This window comes from Vombatus ursinus, unplaced genomic scaffold (assembly GCF_900497805.2).
Source record: "Vombatus ursinus unplaced genomic scaffold, bare-nosed wombat genome assembly UNPS02001419.1, whole genome shotgun sequence".
NCBI lineage: Eukaryota > Metazoa > Chordata > Mammalia > Diprotodontia > Vombatidae > Vombatus > Vombatus ursinus.
The window spans coordinates 7,852,640-7,872,584 of NW_020941197.1; the positions used below are offsets into that span (position 1 = coordinate 7,852,640).

Consider the following 19,945-nt stretch of genomic DNA (forward strand, 5'->3'; position numbering starts at 1 on the left):
ATTTCCTTGGTGTGGGGCAGATTGTCCTGGATTCCGTGGGTGTGGGGGGTCTTTTTAACAAGATGTTCAGGCTCTATGACTATGTGGGTGGTCTAAACCAGAGACCTTCTCAAGAGGGCAATCCAGCAATAATTCTCAGAATATAAGGAGTACTTTTCATTAATCAGGGTTCTAGAGATTTCCTAGACTAGTAATAAATGAAATGATTTTCCAAAAGAGGACCATAGGAAAACAGCACAGAGACGGTGATAGAACTAGTCCTCAAGAGTTTTTTTGTTCTTTTTTTTTAGAACTATTTGACAGCATTGGAGGCAGGAGGGGCTGAGTAGGCAGGAGTGAACCTCCTTTTCTGTGCCATATGAGGCATGTGTGGGGAGAGTTTAAACAGCCTGTCAGAAAGTTATATTGAGTGGGCCTATGCTTGAAAGTTAAGTCCTGTTTGAAAGATTTGGAGAACTACATGAATTTGGATCCAGTAGAGATAAAAATAACTAGATTTTGCCAAGAATCAGATTCATTTGGTCTATATGTAACCCATAGCCTAAGGTCCTCCAATGACTAGACTCCCCTGAATGAGGTCCCCTTTTCTTTGTCTTGTTGCCCCCATCTGGATCAATCCAAGAAAGTCTCCAAAATAAAAGCTTGTATAACTTGTATCTAAGATATCTCAAAATGTAGGTGGCAGTATCCCCAAAATCTGCACAGACACTCAACTTAAGAGCATTGTTGTTGAGTATCAGATAGTCTGTATTTTACTCCATAGAGTGAATTTCCTATGAAATACTAAGAACTCATAGGATCCCTTGAAGGAACACAGAAGCATAAAGCATTCCAATACCCCATCGGTTCCTCCAGGGAAAGACACTACTAAATTTGGAAATGCTGTTGGGGTAAACTTTTTGTCATTTTGGTGGGTCCCTCTTTCGCACAGAGTCCTCCACAGTCCCTAGGATTCATGGAACCACCCTGTGGTTTAGACTTTCTCTGAAAGGTAAACATTCTTTGATGAACAAGCAGACTCTGTTCTCATCCCGCCTGTGCTATCCCCGAGTAACTAACTTCTTCAACTAGGACACTGCACAGGAACTGTGTGGATGCTCTTCCTCTGCCAAGGAACAGGATGCATCAGAAAAGTTCTAGAAGGTTTGGTGCCTTAATTCGTGGACTTAAGAACTCTCAAACATAGAGTTTTTCATAGGACAGTTCACAAAGCTGACACTTTCCAGGATAGCTTCCTGTTTTGCTAGAAGTCTAGACTCTGATTTCAAACTAGTTAGGTAATTTAAAATCTCTGTCAGAAGATCTGTTTGTCTAGGACTCCTGATCCGTATCATTTTAGACATAGCTTTCAGATTGCTTTTCTTTCTGTCTTAAAAAACTGGAATGGTATTTGCCCTTCAATCCTTCAGTACCTTTGCTGTTCTCCACAAGCTTTTAAAGATCACTCATGGACTGTGGCTTAGCTACATGTATCATTTCTTATGGACCAGAAGATGAAAAGTCCTCAAAGGCAGTGGAATTCTCTTTCACAATTTCCCTAGTTAACTTGCATATTGTCTGCCTATTAGCCGTGTTTGTTCTGTCCTTTCTGATCCTAGAGATAATTCTCTTTGACAGAGAAACAAGCAAAAAAGAGCTGATATTTTTCACTTTCATTTTTTTTTCTTTTATTTGAGTCTCCTACAAAATGATTAATGTGAAAATGTTTCACATAATTGCACATGTATAACCTATATCTGAGTGCTTACCATCTCATGGAGGAGGAGTAAAGGGAGGGAGGGAGGTTTAGAATTTGGAACTCAAAACTTCAAATAAAAATATTTTAAAAATGTAAAAAAACAAGAAGAGTATATCTTAATGCTTAAAAGAAAAACTAAATGAGAGAAGTTGATAGCAAAACCATAAAAGCCTGAGACCTCAAATTATCCTTCTCAGACTTAGATAAATTTAACAAAAATAAATGGAAAAAAGTTTTAAAAAAAGGATCTGGGCACCTCTGCCTTCTCTCCATCATTAGTTATCATCACTCCATCTCTCCTGGGTGATGGTTATGTCCCTTATTTCATCCTCCTTCCTCTACCCCTTCCAACATAGCTGAGAACAGCTAAATTTAAACTTCAAAAATCTTTCTTACTGTCCTGAGTTTATTTTGTCAATCTCAGCTTATTATGAAGCTTAGCATTCCTGACACTACTCTTACAGGTCCACATTACCCTTGTGTAATTCTTTCTCCATGTGTTATTCATTCTCCATTACCTGACCTTATTTCCTTCTTCTGTATATGACTTAAAAAAAAATTAAGCTGGTGTCCATAGATCCCCTTCCCATCCATATTCTCTTTTGACAGCTTTCTCTTTCATCCTCAACGAAATCATTTCTTTGAAAACCACTACCCACTTCCAGTGACTCACATATCTCTTGAAGGAACCTTAGAAGTGCCAGGGATTATGTGCAAGGAAGCTGTAATGCAGACCAGAGGCAGTTTGGGTAAATTTTGTTACCAGGTTGATGGATCTGGGATCTAGCTGTGGGCCCTTTGGTCAAGAAGAACATAAAAGCAGCTTTTAGGGTGTTGGCCAAAAACTTCTGGGAACCTGTTTGTTAATTACTTTCAAATTTCCTTGCCAAAGGCTTTTATTTATTTATTTTTTAGATCTTCCTGAACTTTTTAACTTCCTCTGAGAACTGCTTCTACCTGAGGGCATTGGAATCAGTTTTTAGTAAAATGATTATTTATTTAAACCCTTGGGCTCTGAGTGATTCATTGTATGAGATGCAGAATAAGAACCAAGAAAGGAAGAGAGCTCAAGGTCAAAGAAAAAGGCCTAATCTTGAAGTTCTATCTACTACATTAATCAAGTTAGGTCATAATGGTTGCACAACTGAGATCCAAACCTATTCCTCAATTCCTCAGTTCCTCAAATCTATATTCTAAACTCTGCCAAATAATTATGTAAGCTTTTAATTAACGTTTCAGGTCTCATTGATTAAAAGAGCTATCTCTTTAGTACAAGTCACATGGCTTACTGGGGACTGAAGTATTTGATCTAGGTAGTCCTGCCCCATTTACAATAGAAAGCCTCCCCTTCAGTCCATGATCTGTTGGACAACACTCTCTTTCTACTTTTTGGAGCCAGGTAAGGGAAGCAATACCCCCTGATCTCCATTCAGATAGCTATAGGGTGTCAGTTGTTAGCTATCATAGATCAAAGTTGGCTCAGAGTAAATTTTGCCTACTCAGATAAAACCTGAGGTTTGCTTGGGGTACTTCCAATTAACATGGGGCCATGGAAGGTCCTGGCCAAGTCCAGCTCCCCTAACAAACACCCCAGCAAAGATTTAAAGAGGTGCCAGTTGGAAAAATATGCTTAGAACCAAGAATAATTTACCCCGAAAAGATCCTTATAATCCTACATGGGGAGAAATGGAGGAGAGGACTTTCAAGCATTTATGATGAACAGGACAGAGCTGAGTAGGAACTTTGAAGTAAAAACACAGGAGTACAGAGAAATTAAAAGAGATAAGGTTATTTGACAAAGATATTTATTTAAAAGAGTTATATCGTGATGTATTGCCAACATTCTAATGGAGGAGATGTAAATGTATCCCTTCAGAAACTTAATGTCTTTGAATGATATTGGACAAGTAAGAAAAACAGGTGCTGGGAATAGATTGGTTTTGTTCTGAGGGTTTGATATAGGGAAAGAGAAGGGAGGGTAAAAGTTATACACTAGTGTAGAAAGGAGGAAGAAGAATGTAGAATTTGCTTTTTCTCATAATTGGGATTTGAGAAGAGTATATAAAAACTGAGGAAAGATGAAGTAGTGGACATCAGATATACCTCATTCTTATCTGAAACATCAAAGAACAGTTGAATACACGAACAGTTTGGTGTAGAAATAAAATTCAATAAGAAAACAAATTGGGGAGAAGGGAACAGTTAAGAAGGAAGATAATACCAGAGAATGAAGTCATAAGCAAAACAAACTTCTTGATCCAGAAGAGGGGATTTAAAAGGAGGAGGAAAAGAAAAGAACTAAAATTTAGAGAGTACCTTAGATCACCTTTTAGACAACTGGAAAATGGCTGGACAAATTGTGGTATATGAATGTAATGGAATATTATTGAGTCATAAGAAATGACAAAAGAGATAATTTCAGAAAGTCATACGTAGTATGAATTGAAGCAGAATGAAATGAGCAGAACAAGGAGAATAATTTATTTAAGGAAAGCAGCATTATAAGAAACTTTGAAAGACTTAAGAACTCTGATCAATGCAATAGCAAACCAACCTTCCAAAGGACCTTTGATGAAGTATGTTACCTACCTCTTGACAGAGAGGTCTTGATGGATTCTCACACACCAAGTAAACAAGGAAGAAGTTAAAGATCTGAATAAAATTTTTAAAAAGTTATATATGATAGATTTCTAGCAATTACTGATTGGGAATAGAATAGTTAGAATAGGTAGTTTCTTTTACACATAATACCTCACATTCTTGCTCTGAGGATCAAGAAAAAAAATTTTTTTTTAAATTTGGTACATATTAAGTTACAAATTTTCCTGCTGTGTATGGCACCTTTACAAAAACTGACCATATACTAGGGCATAAAAAGCTCAAAAAATTAAAAATTAAAAAAAAAATTAAATTAAAAAAATTAAACACGTCCTGAACTGACCACAACACAATAAAAATTATAATCAATAAAAGGCCTTTGAAGAAAGGATTCCAAATTAAATAGTTTAAATAGCATAATCCTAAAGAATGTGTCTCAAAGAACAAATTACAGAAAAAATAGGTAATTTCATCAAAGAAAAGGACAATAATAAGACAACATATCACAATTTTGAGGATAAAACCAAAACAGTTATTATGAGAAAATTTATAGCTCTAATACTTTCATCAGGAGGCAGCTAGGATTGAGTGGTAGCCTGGAGTTAGGAAGACCTGAGTTCAAATGTGACCTCAGACACTTACTAGCTGTACGACCCTGGGCAAGTCACTTAACTTCTGTTTGCTTTAATCCACTGGAGAAGGAAATGGCAAATCCCTCTAGTATCTATGCCAAGAAAACCCCATGGACACTGTGGTCCATGGGGTCGTGAAGAGTCAGATACAACTCAACAACAACAGCAACAGCAACACTTTCATCAAGAAAAGAATGGAGAATGAATTGAGTGTGTAACTACAAAATAAAAAAAACTAGAAAAACAACAAATCAAAAACCCCAAATAAACACAAAAATAGAAGTTTTGAAACTCAAAGAGGAAATTGAAAATGAAAAATAACCTTGAACTGATAAAACTAATGTAGTAGTAGATGCATTAGTGATCATGATTGTTCAGCCACTCTTATTTTTCCATCACTCTACTGCAGACACGTTCCCCAGATGGGTTTCCTGGTATCACCACTCCTCTACTCTGTGAAATAGCATTTATGGATCTGTAATTTTCTTTATTCTTTTTTTTAGACCCTAGCTAGAGAGATTATACCATAGGTGCAATATCCTAACTTCTTACCCCATTCATGATAGACTAAGCTTTCCTTAAAGTGTATTGAGATCATCCTTAAGACTTGGTTGTCTCAAGGGCAGTGGCTCATGCTGTTTCTCTGTTGATGAAGCTTCCTGCTGCTTTATCTAATTTCCTGATCGTCTGAGGGGGTAAAAAGACCCAGCCACTGGAAGGTAGGACCTTTCAGACTTGGCTTTGTCCCCAGGCTGCACAAGTCACTACATCCTGCCCTCCTGAGGAGATACGTTTCAGGTTCAGCATTTACCAAGTGCTAAGCAGTAGTTGGCAAACTATAGCTCAAGGGCCAAATCTGGTCCTCCAGTCCGTGCTGAAATGGGCTGTGAGCCAGTTTTGGTCTGTAGGCCATAAATTTGCCAACCCTTGTACTAGTATCTCATTTTCATATAATACTGAACATAAAATACGATGGGATTTGCCTGAGTTGGACCAGCCCAGTTACAAATGGCTTAGTCATTCAGGATTGACAGATAATGATCTTTTTGAAGTTGGGGGTAGATAATACAGAGGAAGGTAAGTCAGGATTGGCCTTCATACTTCTGGTATGGCTCTGGAGGAGAGAGTGAGGCTAGTGACTTTGCATAGCCTTTGCCTCACTTAAATCCAATTCATTTGCAAGTTAAGACATCACTTTCCTGATGTCTTTGGTCCTCTTCAAGAATCAAGGACAAATAACAGTCTGTGAATAGTAGCAGCTGCCCCACTGGGGAGCCAATTGGCCAGTTCCAGTTGGGCAATGCTCTTTCCTTCCTTCCTTCTTTCTCTCCCTCCTTCCTTCTTTCTTTTCTTCCTTCTTTCCTCCCTCCCTCCCTCCTTCCCCACCTTCCTTTCTCCCCTTCTCTCCCTCCTTTCCTTCCATCCACACAGGGAATCAAACCCTTACTTGTGGGTGCTCTGCCCAAAGGAATATAAATAATATAAATTTTGATTGCTAAAACCTTGCAAGATATCTTGGAGTTTACAGGCTAGATTTTTTTCCCTCTTCCCTACTTATTTATTGTATCATTAAAAAAAAAAAACAAAAACTGTGACAATTAACTTTTTTGCCCCACATAGTTTCATTTATGATCTCTTGAAATGCAGCACTGGAAAACCAGACTTTGATAAAGCCCATTGGAATTCGGATGGAGCTATTTGACCATGCCTTAAACTCAAATTGCCCTGGCATTCACTGATTGGCCAACAATAGGTCCCAGCCCAAGCCTACCTTGGTCTTTGGTTTTGATGGCTCAGAATGAGTGTAAATAGTAATAGTTTCTGTTCTGTCCAGAAACCTTTAAGGTCTTTCCCTCCCACACTGATTTTTTTTTTTTAGTAGGTAAAAGGGCTATTTTTTGCCTCATTTCTTACCTAGCCCTAATCACTGAATGGGTGTTGCCTCAGACAAACTGAGACCTGGGAAAGACCAAGGTCTCCCACTGCATTTGAGGTCATCTCCAGTCTTTCTTGCCACTGGACCTAGATGGCTCTGGAGGAAAGAGTGAGGCTGGTGACTTTGTACAGCCCTCCTTCACTTTAATCCAATTCACTTGCAAGTCAAGACATCACCTTCCTGATGTCATTGGTCCTCTTCAAAGGACAAACAACAACAACAACATGCTTTGGTGATATCTAGATATTGTGACTGCTTACTGAGAAGCCCCCACTCCTGGGAGATTAGAGAGAAAACTACCTCTGGCCATTGAGCAAGGAGAGACCAATGTGAGTATGCTCTGTGTCCTTCAGCACTGAATCTTGATGGTTATTTCTTAGAGTGTCTTCTAGACCCATCAGGTATGCCAGCCTGGTAATTTTAGCTTCCTCCAAGTTCTTTTTTTTTTTTTTTGCTTTTTTGGTGAGGCGATTAGGGTTAAGCGACTTGCCCAGGGTCACACAGCTAGTAAGTGTTAAGTGTCTGAGTCTGGATTTGAACTCAGGTCCTCCTGACTCCAAGGGCAGAGCTCTATTCACTGCGCCACCTAGCTGCCTCCTTCCTCCAAGTTCTGGGGATGGCCTCAGCTCTAGCTTTTCTGAGACAGAATCCATGTATATTCTACTGATTTTATCAACAAGTTTCCTCTTTAAATCTTTTTCCTGAACTCAGTGAACTGAATTTTAAAGGTCACCCTGAAGCATAACTCATCTTTATTAATTCTGTGGAGAATCCACTTCCTTTTTGATTCTTTCAAGGTAGTCATTCATACCTTATAAAGGGATTCCTTGACTCTGCTGCCTCTTTTAAAGTTAAAGTCTTTGTGGGTCCCTTTTATGGGATTAGGTCCTGGACTTTCAAGGACCATTCTCTTATAGGAGGAACTATTTTTTAAAAAGCCTAACAAAATGGACAATTTGTGTTTTAAAGAGATTAAAAATGAAACTCATAAAATAAAAAATAATTCAGAAACTATCTTGCCCAATTATATACAAGCCAAATTGATAAATAGAATGGATGAATATTTACAAAAATATAAAATATTAAAATTAACAGAACAAGAAACAGAGAATTTAAATTATCCAGTCTCAGCAAAAGAAAATGAACAAACTGTAAAGGAACTCTCAAAGAAAAAAAAAACAGGTCCAGATGTATTTATAAGTGAATTCTACCAACCATTTAAAAAAAAAACTTATATAAACTGTTTCCAACAATAGAGAAAGGAGCCAGAGGTAAAGTCAGAGATGAAGCTGAGAAACAAAACTATAGAATAATGTTTCTAATAAATATCCATGCAAAATATTGAGTAAAATATTAGCAAGAAGGCTATGGCAACATTGTTTTAATAGCATAGCAATTTAATAGCAATAGGAACAGGAATGTATATCAAAGCAATACTTAAGGTGTGGAGAAACCCTCCAACCGAAACAACCTAGAGAACCTTTGGGTTGCTTGGCAGTTCTCAACACCAGATCCTCAGGACATTATTTTTCAGTAGTTAATTTTGTCATCACCTTTGTTCCAAGCATCAAAAGTCATCAAACATCAATCATCTTTCAGAGGTTTGTTCACCAAACATCTGTCAGCAGATGCAATATTGAAAAAAAAAAACAACTGGCATTTGGACACTAAGCTGATTAGTCACCCTGAAAGAGCAGTGGTTTCTTTATCCATAAAAGGTTCCTTAAAGAAATTTTCCATCTTTATGGCCTTTCCTTTCAGGAAAGGAAGCTCCTAACAGGACTCCCTTCCCCCAATTTATCTCTAATTTCTGGAGCATTTTATTCACAGCCGTTCAAGTAAAAAGGCACCTTTTCACAACATATCAGCCTCAGTCTGATTGATGGATATGAACCAAATCCTGGAACAGTGTCTCCAGGCCCTACTCCTTACTATGAAATTCTATTATAATGACTTAGTTGACCCATCTAGCCAGAATATAGCATGGCACAATGGAAAAAGCATTGAATCTGAATTCCCAAGGTCATGAGTTCACATTTCATCTCTGAAGCCTACTACCAGAGTGACCTTGGCTGCTTAAATTTAAACTTTCAGGACCTTGGCTTCTTCATCCATAAAACTGGGAGGATGGGATAAATGATTTCTGAGGTCCCTTCCAGCTCTAGGCTTTCTATCAAAAATTACTGCTTTCAACTATATTCACTGTAAGCACTGAAACTCCTATAATTCATTATCAAATAATCAAAATCCTATAATCTACCCCAAAGAGATCAAAAAAATGGGAAAAGGACTCACATGTACAAGACGGTTTATAGCAGCTCTTTTTGTGGTGGCCAGGAATTGAAAGTTGAGGGGATGCCCCTCCGTTGGGGAATGGCTGAACAAGTTGTGGTATATGAATGTGATAGAATACTATTGTGCTCTAAGAAATGATGAGCAGGCTGATTTCAGAAAAACCTGGAAAGACTTACGTGAATTGTTGCTTAATGAAATGAGCAAAACCGGGAACATTATACACAGTAACAGCAACATTGTGCAATGGCTAACTTTGATAGACTTTGCTCTTTTATTTTTTTTAAATTAATTTATTTTGATTTATCAACAATCATTTCCATAAGCTTTTGAGTTTTAAATTTTTCTGTCCCTCCCTCTCCACCTCCCTCCCTAAGACAGCACGAAATCTGATATAGGCTATACATATACATTCCTATTAAACGTATTTTCAAATTAGTGGTGCTGTAAGTAAGCATTATAACCAATAGGAGAGGAAACCTAGAAAGAGGAAACAAAACACAACAGAAGAAAAAGAATAGCAAATAACATGCTTAGATCTGCATTCAAACTCCATAGTTCTTTCTCTGGATGTGGATAGCATTTTCCATCATGAGTCCTTTGGAGATGTCTTAGATCCTTGCATTGCTGGGAAGGGTTAAGTCTATCAATATTAGTACCCAAATGATTATGTTATTCCCTTCTTGAGCCAGATCTGATGAGAGTAAGGTTCAAACAATGCTCATCTCCCTACCTTCTTTCCCCTCTGCTGTAATAAGGTTTTGTGCCTTTTCCTGTAATGTAATTTACCCTTGTCTGCCTCCTTTCCTTTTCTCCCAGTACATTTTCTTAGATCAGATTAATCCACTTACTTGGATCCATTTAACCCACTTGATTAGATTTTTTTTTTATCATTACATCAAAGTCAACTTATACCCACCCCCTTTATGTATACCCCTTTAACGTGGTATAATAACAATACAGTTCTCAAGGGTTAAGTGTCATCTTCCCTTGTAAAGATGTAAACAGTTTGCCCTTATTAATAATATGTTGTTTCTTTCTATCCCATTTACCTTCTTATGTCTCTCTTGAGTCTTGTATTTGAAAATCAGATTTTCTGTTGAGCTCTGGTCTTTCTATCAGGAAGGTTTGGAAGTCCCCTATTTTGTTGAATATCCATCTCCTCCCCTGAAAGATTATGCTCATTTTTGCTGGGTAGTTGATTCTGGGTTGTAATCCAAGCTCCTTTGCTTTATGGAATATCATATTCCATGCCCTCCAGTCTTTTAATGTAGAAGCTGCAAGGTCCTGTGTAATCCTGACTGTGGTTCCATGATATTTAAATTGTTTTTTTCTGGCTGCTTGCAGTATTTTCTCTTTGACCTGGTAATTTTGGAATTTGGCTACTATATTCCTTGGCATTTTCAATTTGGGATCTCTTTCAGGAGGTGATTGGTGGATTCTTTCTATGGCTATTTTACCCTCTGGTTCTAGGACCTCAGGGCAGTTTTCCTTCATGATTTCCTGAAAGATACTGTCCAGGCTCTTTTTTTTCATCGTGATTTTCAGGTAGACTAATAATTTTTAAATTGTCTCTTCTGGATCAATTTTCCAGGTCAACTTAGCTCTTTTTCAGCAATGCAAGGATATAAGAGATCTCCAAAAGTCTCGTGATGGAAAATGCTATCCACATCCAGAAAAAGAACTATGGAGTCTGAATGCAGATCGAAGCATACTTTTTGCTCTCTTTGTTGTTGTTTCTTCTTTCTCGTAGATTCTCCTACTGGTTTTAATTCTTCTTTATAACATGACTAATGTGAAAATATGTTTTAATATGAATGTATATGTATAGCTTATATCAGATTGCACGCTGTCTTGGGAAGGGGGGAAGATAAACTTCTGCAATACTACTAAATTTCTGAATAATCAGGTTGATTTAGACAAATGGCCAGCTCTACAGCATTCCTGGCATTTTGGTTTCCTAATTTCATTCAGCCTCTCTTGTAGCTCTGAAATTTCTTGACACTTGGTTGTCCAGCTCATTTCAACTGTTAGGTCTTGATGCTTCACAAAACATCAAAATAAACAAAAAATCTTGATTTTTCTTTCTTTCTTTTTCCAGATAAAATTATTTTTAAAATGCATTAAGGATGCTCCATCATTATCATCATCATCATCATCATCATCATCATCATCATCCTTGTTGCTGTTGTTATTTACATCACTATTACTTACCACTGACTGGTCCAAACCCCGTCTCCTTCCTACCACAACAGAACTTTCTCTTGTAACAAATAGGTATGGTCAAGATGAATTAATCAACACATTGACCATGTCTGGAAATATATGCCTCAACTTTAGTTCACTACCTTTCTGCCAGTAATGTGGAGGACAGGCTTCTGAAATCAGATTAGTCAGTACATTGTTCAGAATTCTGAAATTTTTCAATGTTGTTTTCTTTTTCTGGTCATCATGTAAATTGTCCTCCTGCTTCTGTTTACTTCATTCTGCTTCAGTTCATATGAGTCTTCCAAAGTTTCTCTGTTTTCTTTATATTTGTCATTTTTTATGGAGCGATAATATTCCTTTATGTTCATATTGCATTGTTTGTTTAGCCATTCCCCAACTTGTAGTTCCCTTCTTTGTTTCCAGTTTTTTCCTTGTTCAAAACCATAACTATAATTTTTTTTTTGCATAGACGAGACTTTTCCTTTGTCTTTGGACCCTAGTAATAGTATCTCTGAGTCAAAAGGTAATTTTGTATCTTTTGGGGTGTAATTCTAAATTATTTTTCTTGAATTATCAGAACAATTCATAGTTCCACAAAGAGTGTATTTATTGTGTTTTCCCAATCCCTCCAAAACATTCTATTTTCTTCTTTTTGTCATCTTTGCAATATGATGCAACCCTATGTTTCCAGCTTTATTTCATATCACTCACCCATATACATTCTATTTTCTTATAAATGGCCTATCCTCCAGCCAAACTGAACTATCCTTCCCTCTCCTCCCCAACCCATCCCCCTGCAAATGCCCTGTGATTTCCTGTATCCAGGTATTTGCTCATGATTTTCCCTCTGTCTAGAATGCGTTTCTTTCTAGTCTTCATCTGTTGAATTAAGTACTGGCCCCTCCATGAAGCTTTCCCTAATCCTCCCTGTTAATAACAATCATTTCTCTAGGACTTGCCATAGTACTTGTCTTTTAACATTTCATGTATTTGTAATGTGGGCTGTGGTTGCCTCTGCCCTTACTGGAACCTCTCCAATACAGCTTAAAATGTCCTAGTTTGTGACAGTAGGCAATTGAGACCTCACTGGAAAGGTCCCACTAAGGACAAATAATCCCTGCCTATAGTCTAATTTTCTCTCTCTCTCTCTCTCTCTCTCGCTCTCTTTCTTCCCCTTCGCCCTCTCATCTTCCTACAGGACTGTTAGTTGCATTAAGCAATGATCTTATCTCGATTTGTATTTTCTGCAGTTCCTTGCCCACTGCTCTGCACGAAGTAGTTTGAAATGTTTGGATGGCATCTATAATTTTAGTAAGGAACTCCCAGTGGGGAAATTCTCTCTACCAATGCAGATCAGCAACTGCTCTGCAGCTCATAGTATTAGAGTATTGCTTATGGAGTTGAGAGTTTAAATGTCTTGCCCAGGGTTAGAGACAGAATTTGAGGTCAGGTTTTACTAAATTTGAGGCTGGTTCTTCAGGTTTTCTATTTAGTATTCCAGGCTGCTTCTCTAGCACAGAGTAGTCAATCAATAAACATTTATTAAGTGCCTATTTTGTGCCAGGCATTGTAGTATATAGTAGGTAGGCATTTAATAATGTTTACCATTGTTTTTGTGATGTACCTCAATAATATACATTAGATCAAGCATAATAGGGCTTTAAGGAAATTAGGCTGTTGTATAAGAATTTAAATAAAAGTGGAAAAAATAACTCTGAGTCTTAGTATTTGACTTGGCATGGACTTGGAATTGATGCTATTTGCCAAAGTTATAATGATACCAGTATGTGTGATGACATCAACATGAATAACATTGGTAAGCATCAAAGTGCAACCATTGTCAAATAGTTAAAGAAACCCAAGAAGAAAAATATAGGAGTCCAAGCATGATACCCCCTATCCCAGGTAAACCATCTGCTAATTCAACAAATTACATTTGAAATATTATCAGAGCCCTGGAAGGTTCCTGTGTTTCTACGTAACACTCAGTTCCATTATTTTCTCTAAGTTTGTAAGTCATCCATTACTTTCAAGTTCTTAACTTGATGAGAAAAAATTTGTATGTGGCTCAGGTCTGCACGGGAAAAGTAGAAGAAGGCAATGGGGATCCAGTGAGAGTTAGAATAAGGGAGTTAAATCTAGAGAAAGAAGATCCTTTCCCTAACTGCCTCATTTCTCCCTCTTCTCAGGTTTGAATATTGTCCAAATAATCTGTCTAGAGGGCCTATAAGTAGAAGGGCTTCTCCATTGAACTTCTGTGTATTTTTTCCTAGGAAAAATCCTTTTCAAAATGTTTGTTTGGACCCAGAATTTAGACTTAGGATATAGATGAGCTGGGCTAATAAAGTTTTTGTGGTCTGTTTCTGATGGAGTTTATAATATTCCACATCCATTGTCCCCCATCTCTGTGATAACAAAAGAGAGGTACATTTTCTCAGTACTTCTTCAGGGCTAATAATTATGTAGGCTTAGGTTTTCCCTTCCTTCCTTCTTTCCTTCCTTCCTTTTCCCCTTCTTTCTTCTTTTCTTCCTTCTTTCTTCATGATATTTTTTCAAAGTGTATTCTTTCCAAAATGTTTGCTTTGGTTCAGAATTGAAATAAGAGGCTGACGAGTAGGTCTAGTTCAGTTTTTGCAGGCTAGTAGGTATAATGTATATATATATATATATATATGTATAGTATAATAGTATATATAGTCGGTATAGTAGGAATATATTACTCCTAGAGGAATCGGCTTATAGAATCACTGACTTACAGAGTTGGAAGAAGGTACCTGGAGATGTCATACAGTTAATAGAGATGGTTCTAATTAGTCCTATGCCTAATCCATCTTTGACAAAATAAAAATCTATAGTTTTTGAAAGGCTACCCAATGAAGGGGGGATGTCCACAGTTTCCCTTCAGAGTCTATTCAAAGATCTAGCAGCCATGACTATTATTATTTTTCCTTATACCTACCCTATATCAATCAAAATATTTATTAAATGCCAACTATGTTCCAGGAACTGTGTTAGATACTAGGGATATAAAGAAAAAAAGGAAATAATTCCTGCCTTCAAGGAGATTACATTCTATTAGGGAAGTCAACATGCACATAAAAAAGTATATAAAAATAAATACGATGTAAATTTTTGAGGCACTATCTACTGGGGTGGGGGGAGGGGATCAGTACAGGCTTTGTGCAGAGGGTGTTGCTTAAGGAAACAAGAGACTCTGAGAGGCAGAATGGAAAGCATTCCAGTCATGGGGGACTTGTCAGTGAAAGGGTACAAGGCAAGATGGAGTGTCATAAGTGAGAAACAGTAAGCTGGCCGGGGCCAAGTAGTGAAGGACTACAAAAGCAAAAAAGGAGTTTATTTTTGAGCCCTGAGGCATGGATCCTTCATATTGAAGGTGAAATGTGATTCTTGTTCTCTGAGCTTATCCCTGTCCTCTGTATATCTATTTACAAAAACCAAAAAAACTATAGTACTCAACACCTTGGACCTTAGGAATTTGTCCTTCTTTTGCAAGTCAATTTTTTCAAAGGTTCTTGCCTCTGAGAATCCATCTTCCTTTCACTTCATGTTTTTGAAGATTATGGGTGCAAGGAACAGGGAGACTGGGAAGGGGGAAGATAAGAGTCTAATTTTTCACTACTATGCCTCAGATCAAATTCTCTTTGTGGAACACACTTCTTCCACATTATCTTGAGTAAATAAACATAGAACCCTTTCCCAGAAGACCTTGATATTATCTCATAGAGTTGCAGTGAGGAAAACACTTTATAAAGTGCTTTTATGTGAATAGTTATAATTATTTGCATTAGCCAGAACGTCTTTTAATTTTTTCATTAACAGTGGGGAACAGGAAATGAATGACTTCCTGGTACATGCTTGCCCATAGCTGTTCATCTTTCAGGTTTGAGTCAATACATCCATTCCTCTACTTTCCAACTCTGGCCTCATTTCCAAGCTAGCCTACACCTTCCAGGCATGTTTTAGCTGGTAGCACTCCAATGTTATTGACAGCTGGAGATGCATTAAATAACTGAGTGCATAGGAAAACAAGCAGTGGACTGGGCTTCCCACCCTTAAGGCCATGTAGCATAAGCATCCCTGTAATGAAAAGATTAAAAAGCTTCTTGTTTTGAAAAGGGGGGAGGAGGGGGAGCAGGTTAACTTATAAATAGACACTGCCTGAAGCTCCCCATGGTGCATGTCATTATTTTATCAATCTTTTTTTTTTTTTTAAGGATCTCATTATCAGAGACCAATTGGAAGCTCCACTCTCTTTCTATGTTTTGAAGAGATCTTGTTGGAGGTCTGTTTTATAATATTTGCTTCTATCATATTGGGTGACAAACTCTGCTGTTTTGAACCGTCTGTGCATGGAAAATGAAGATGATGATGATGTTTCTTTTGCCAAATGGATGAGTAGCTTCTGGGGTCACAGCTGGATTGATGAAAATGAGAGAGAATTAAGAAGTCATAGGGAACGCCGAACCCAGGATATCAGAAATAGAAGAACCTCCCTGCCTTGTCCAGTAAGTTATTGCTGCAGAACAGATGTGAGGGAATAAAGGAAGGGGGTTGGTCCAAAGTAATTTTTAAAGACTTCTTTAGCACAGCCAAGTTTTCATGGCCTTAAATGTATTTCATTTAATCTTTTTTTCCCTTCCCTGAACTCATCAGAACTTTTACGGAGAGAGACAGCCCAAATCTCTCCACTCTGAGATGGAAATCCAGCAATGTTTTCTTCATGGACACAGTGTCTTAGGAACAAAGCCCTGATTATAGAGCTAATAAAAGGAAAATGATTGACTGTAGTCACCTTGAAGCTCAGAGGTAAATAGAACCAACAGTTCTCATCTTCACAATTACTGTATTCTCCAGTTTTTTCTGAGAGCTTCATATTTGTTATATGGTGGTATAGGTATCCAGTTCTTTGTGTAACCTTTTGTGCCACCAATAACCAGGAAGTAGCCCTCCATTCTAGGTTTCTTCAAGGCCAAAAGATGTTGGAGATGTATTGGGGGGAGGGGCAGAAGAGGAGGAATTTTTTATTTTTAGCACTGAGTTCCCCTGAATATGTTTTAGGGAATTTAAGCTTATTTTCTTCTTTTCTCAGAAAATGTGAAGAATTCTAACCAGTTCAAATAACAAGTTATCTTTCAGATCTGTATCACTTATCAGATAGTAACCTTGACAAATTCACTTAATTTTTTTAGGTCTCAGTTTTCTTATCTGTAAAAAATGAGGGGGTCAGTCTGGATGATTTCCAAGTTCCTTTACAGCTCTATCATTCTTTGATTCTGTGAGTCTAGGCTGAAAAAGTACTTTACTCTTGTAGATAACATCGTCAAACTTGGCTTACAGTGGAGGCAGTTATCAGTTTGCATTTTTAAAAAATTCCTTTTTATTTTTGTGAAATTGACATTTCACAAATATGAACATCTCTTTATACAAAGAAGAGTATTGCATAAGAAGGCATGAATATGTGGATGTTGGTACATACAACTTCAGTTGCAATAGTCAACTTTTTCAAAGATTCTTGGCTTTGAGAATCCATTTTCCTTTCCCTTTATGTTTTTAAAGATTGTGGGTACAGGGAGTGGGGAGGCTAAGAAGGAGGGAGGGAGATAAGGTTCTAATTTTTGGTATTTTATTTCATATACTTCAAATTTAGCATGCTAGTTACAACACTGGCCTGCATATTTCTGTCCCATTCTGAACTTCCTTCTTTTCTCTCCCTTTTTAATGATGCATCAGCTTACTTGTAATGTAAAATATTTTTAATGTATTGTTTTAGCCTCTTTGCTAATACATTGCCAATATTTTATGTATTGCTGTCTATAGGTTCCTTTCTTTCTTTGTCTCTCTCTGGTTTAGTGAACAAGGCCATCTTAGATTCAAAACAGGAGGCTGATAGGATTCTTTCTTTCCCTATTTTTGCAAGTAATTTATGTAATATTGGAAATAATTATTCTTTTAAAGTTTGATAGAATTTACTTGTGAATCCATCTGGTCCAGATATTTTTCTTTTCTCATTCTTTTGTAGTTTGTTCAATTTCTTCTTCTGAGATTGGGATATTTAAATTCTCTGTTTATAGTTCTGTGAATTTTGTTAATTTAAATATTCTTCCATTTCATTTAAGTAGTCAATTTGTTGGCATGTGATTGGGAAAAAATAGTTTAATGATTTTCTTATTTTCTCTTCATTTATTGTAAATTTTTTTTTCATTTTTTATACTAACAACTAGATTTTTTTAATCAAATAAGTTAATGGTTTACCTATTTTTGTGATTTAAAAAAAAATGAATCCCTAGTCTTACTAATAATTCTTTGTTTTCTATCTTACTAATAATTCTTTGTTTGCTAATCTCTTATTTGATTTTAAGAAATCTTATTTTTATATTTGACTAGGGATTCTGTTTTATTACTTTTATAATTACTTTAGTTGCATGCCCAATTCATTGATTTTTTTTTCTGTTATGTGTTTTTTTTTTTAAATGAAAATGTTAAGAGATGTAAATTTTCACATCAAGACTATCTGGGCTATATCCCAAAAGCTTTAATATGATTGCCCATTATTTCATTTTATTTAAAGAAATTACATATTGCTTCTGTGATTTGTTCTTTGATCCACCAATTCTTTAGGATCAGATTACTCAGTATCTATTTAAACTTGAATCCTTTCTTCGAAGGTCTTTAAAAATTTATTATAATGTTTGTTGTATTGTTATCAGTAAAGGATATGTTTAATATTTCTGTTTTTCTGTATTTGTTTATGAGGTATTTATATCCTAGAATTAGTCAATTTTTACAGAGGAAAAATATGTATACTCCTTTCTATTCTCATTCAATAATCATCAGAGATCTATCATATCTAACTTTCCTAAGATTCTATTCAGATTTTTAATTTCTTCATTGTTTATTTTTGTTAGATATTTCTAGGTCTAAAGAAGGCACATTGAGGTATCATCTATTATTCTTTTCCTCTCTTTTTCTCCTTATGATTCAATTACCTTTTAAATACCTAGTTTGCTATGCCATTTGTTTCATATATGTTAAATATTGATTTTATTTTGTTATCCATGGTATTGTTAAGCATAATATAGTTTCCCTGCTTATGTCTTGTAACTATTTTACTATTTCTTTGTCAGAGAGAATGATTATCACGTCTACTATTTTTAATTCACCTGAAGCATAAAAATCTTGCTCCAGTTCCTCCTTATAGCCCTGTGTGAATCTTTGTTTCAAGTTTGTTTCTTGTAAATAGCATATTGTTGGATTCTGATTTTTTAAAAATTTTTTATTAATTTATTTTGATTTATCAACAATCACTTCCATAAGCTTTTGAGTTTTAAATTTTTCTCCCCATCCTTCCCCGCCTCCCTCCCCAAGACAGTACACAATTGGATATAACCTATACATATACATTCCTATTAAATATGTTTTCACATTAGTGATGTTGTAAGGAAGAATTAGAACCAATAGGAGGAACCACAAGAAAGAGGAAACAAAACAAAACAGAAGAATAAAAATAGCAAATAGTATGCTTCGATCTGCATTCATTCTCCGTAGTTCTTTCTTTGGATGTGGATAGCATTTTCCATCATGAGACCTTTGGAGATGTCTTAGATCCTTGTATTGTTGAGAAGGCCTAAGTCTATCAATGTTAGTCATCACATAATGTGGCTATTACTGTATACAATGTTCTTCTGGTTCTGCTCACTTCACTTAGCATCAGTCCATACAAGTCTTTCCAGGTTTTTCTGAAGTCTGCCTGCTCATCATTTCTTAGAGCACAATAGTATTCCCTTACATTCATAAACCACAACTTGTTCAGCCATTCCCCAATTGATGGGCATCCCCTCAATTTCCAGTTCTTGGCCACCACAAAAAGAACTGCTATAAATATTTTTGTAGATGTGGGTCCTTTTCCCATTTGTATGATCTCTTTGGGATACAGCCCTAAAAGTGCTGTTGCTGGGTCAAAGGGTATGCAGATTTTTATAGCCCTTTGAGCGTAGTTCCAAATTGCTCTCCAAAATGGTTGGATCATTTCACAACTCCACCAACAATGCATTAGTGTTCCAATTTTGCCATATCTTCTCCAACATTTATCATTTTCCTGTTTTATTATGTTGGCCAATCTGATAGGTGTGATGTGGTACCTCAGAGTTGTTTTGATTTGCATTTTTCTAATCAATAATGATTTAGAGCATTTTTTCATATGACTAGAGACGGCTTTAATTTCTTCATCTGAGAACTGCCTGTTTATATCCTTTGACCATTTATCAATTGGGGAATGACTTGTATTCTTATAAATTTGACTTAATTCTCTATATATTTTAGAAATGAGGCCCTTATAAGAGACACATTGTAAAAATTTACCCCCAGTTTTCTGCTTCCCTCCTAATCTTGGTTGCATTGGCTTTGTTTGTGCAAAAACTTTACAATTTAATGTAATCAAAATTACCCATTTTGTATTTCATAATGTTCTTTATCTCCTGTTTGGTCATAAATTCTTCTGTTCTCCATAAATCTGACAGGTAA

The 19,945-nt window shown here is 36.4% G+C and overlaps 1 protein-coding gene across 2 annotated transcripts in view; it reads left to right on the top strand.

Moving 5' to 3' along the window:
- The first annotated feature begins 3,085 nt into the window (after positions 1 to 3,085).
- The window catches only part of LNP1 (leukemia NUP98 fusion partner 1), a 42,087-nt gene continuing 25,227 nt past the window's right edge, over positions 3,086 to 19,945 (top strand). Inside the window, exons 1-2 of one of the 2 annotated variants that reach the window (XM_027868747.1) lie at positions 3,086 to 3,137; positions 15,640 to 15,930. In XM_027868747.1, coding sequence (XP_027724548.1) covers positions 15,775 to 15,930 — 156 coding nt within the window. In that variant the 5' untranslated portion in view covers positions 3,086 to 3,137; positions 15,640 to 15,774. Of the gene's footprint in view, positions 3,138 to 11,345; positions 11,474 to 15,639; positions 15,931 to 19,945 lie in introns of those variants that run through there. The other variant, XM_027868743.1, reaches the window with a different exon arrangement.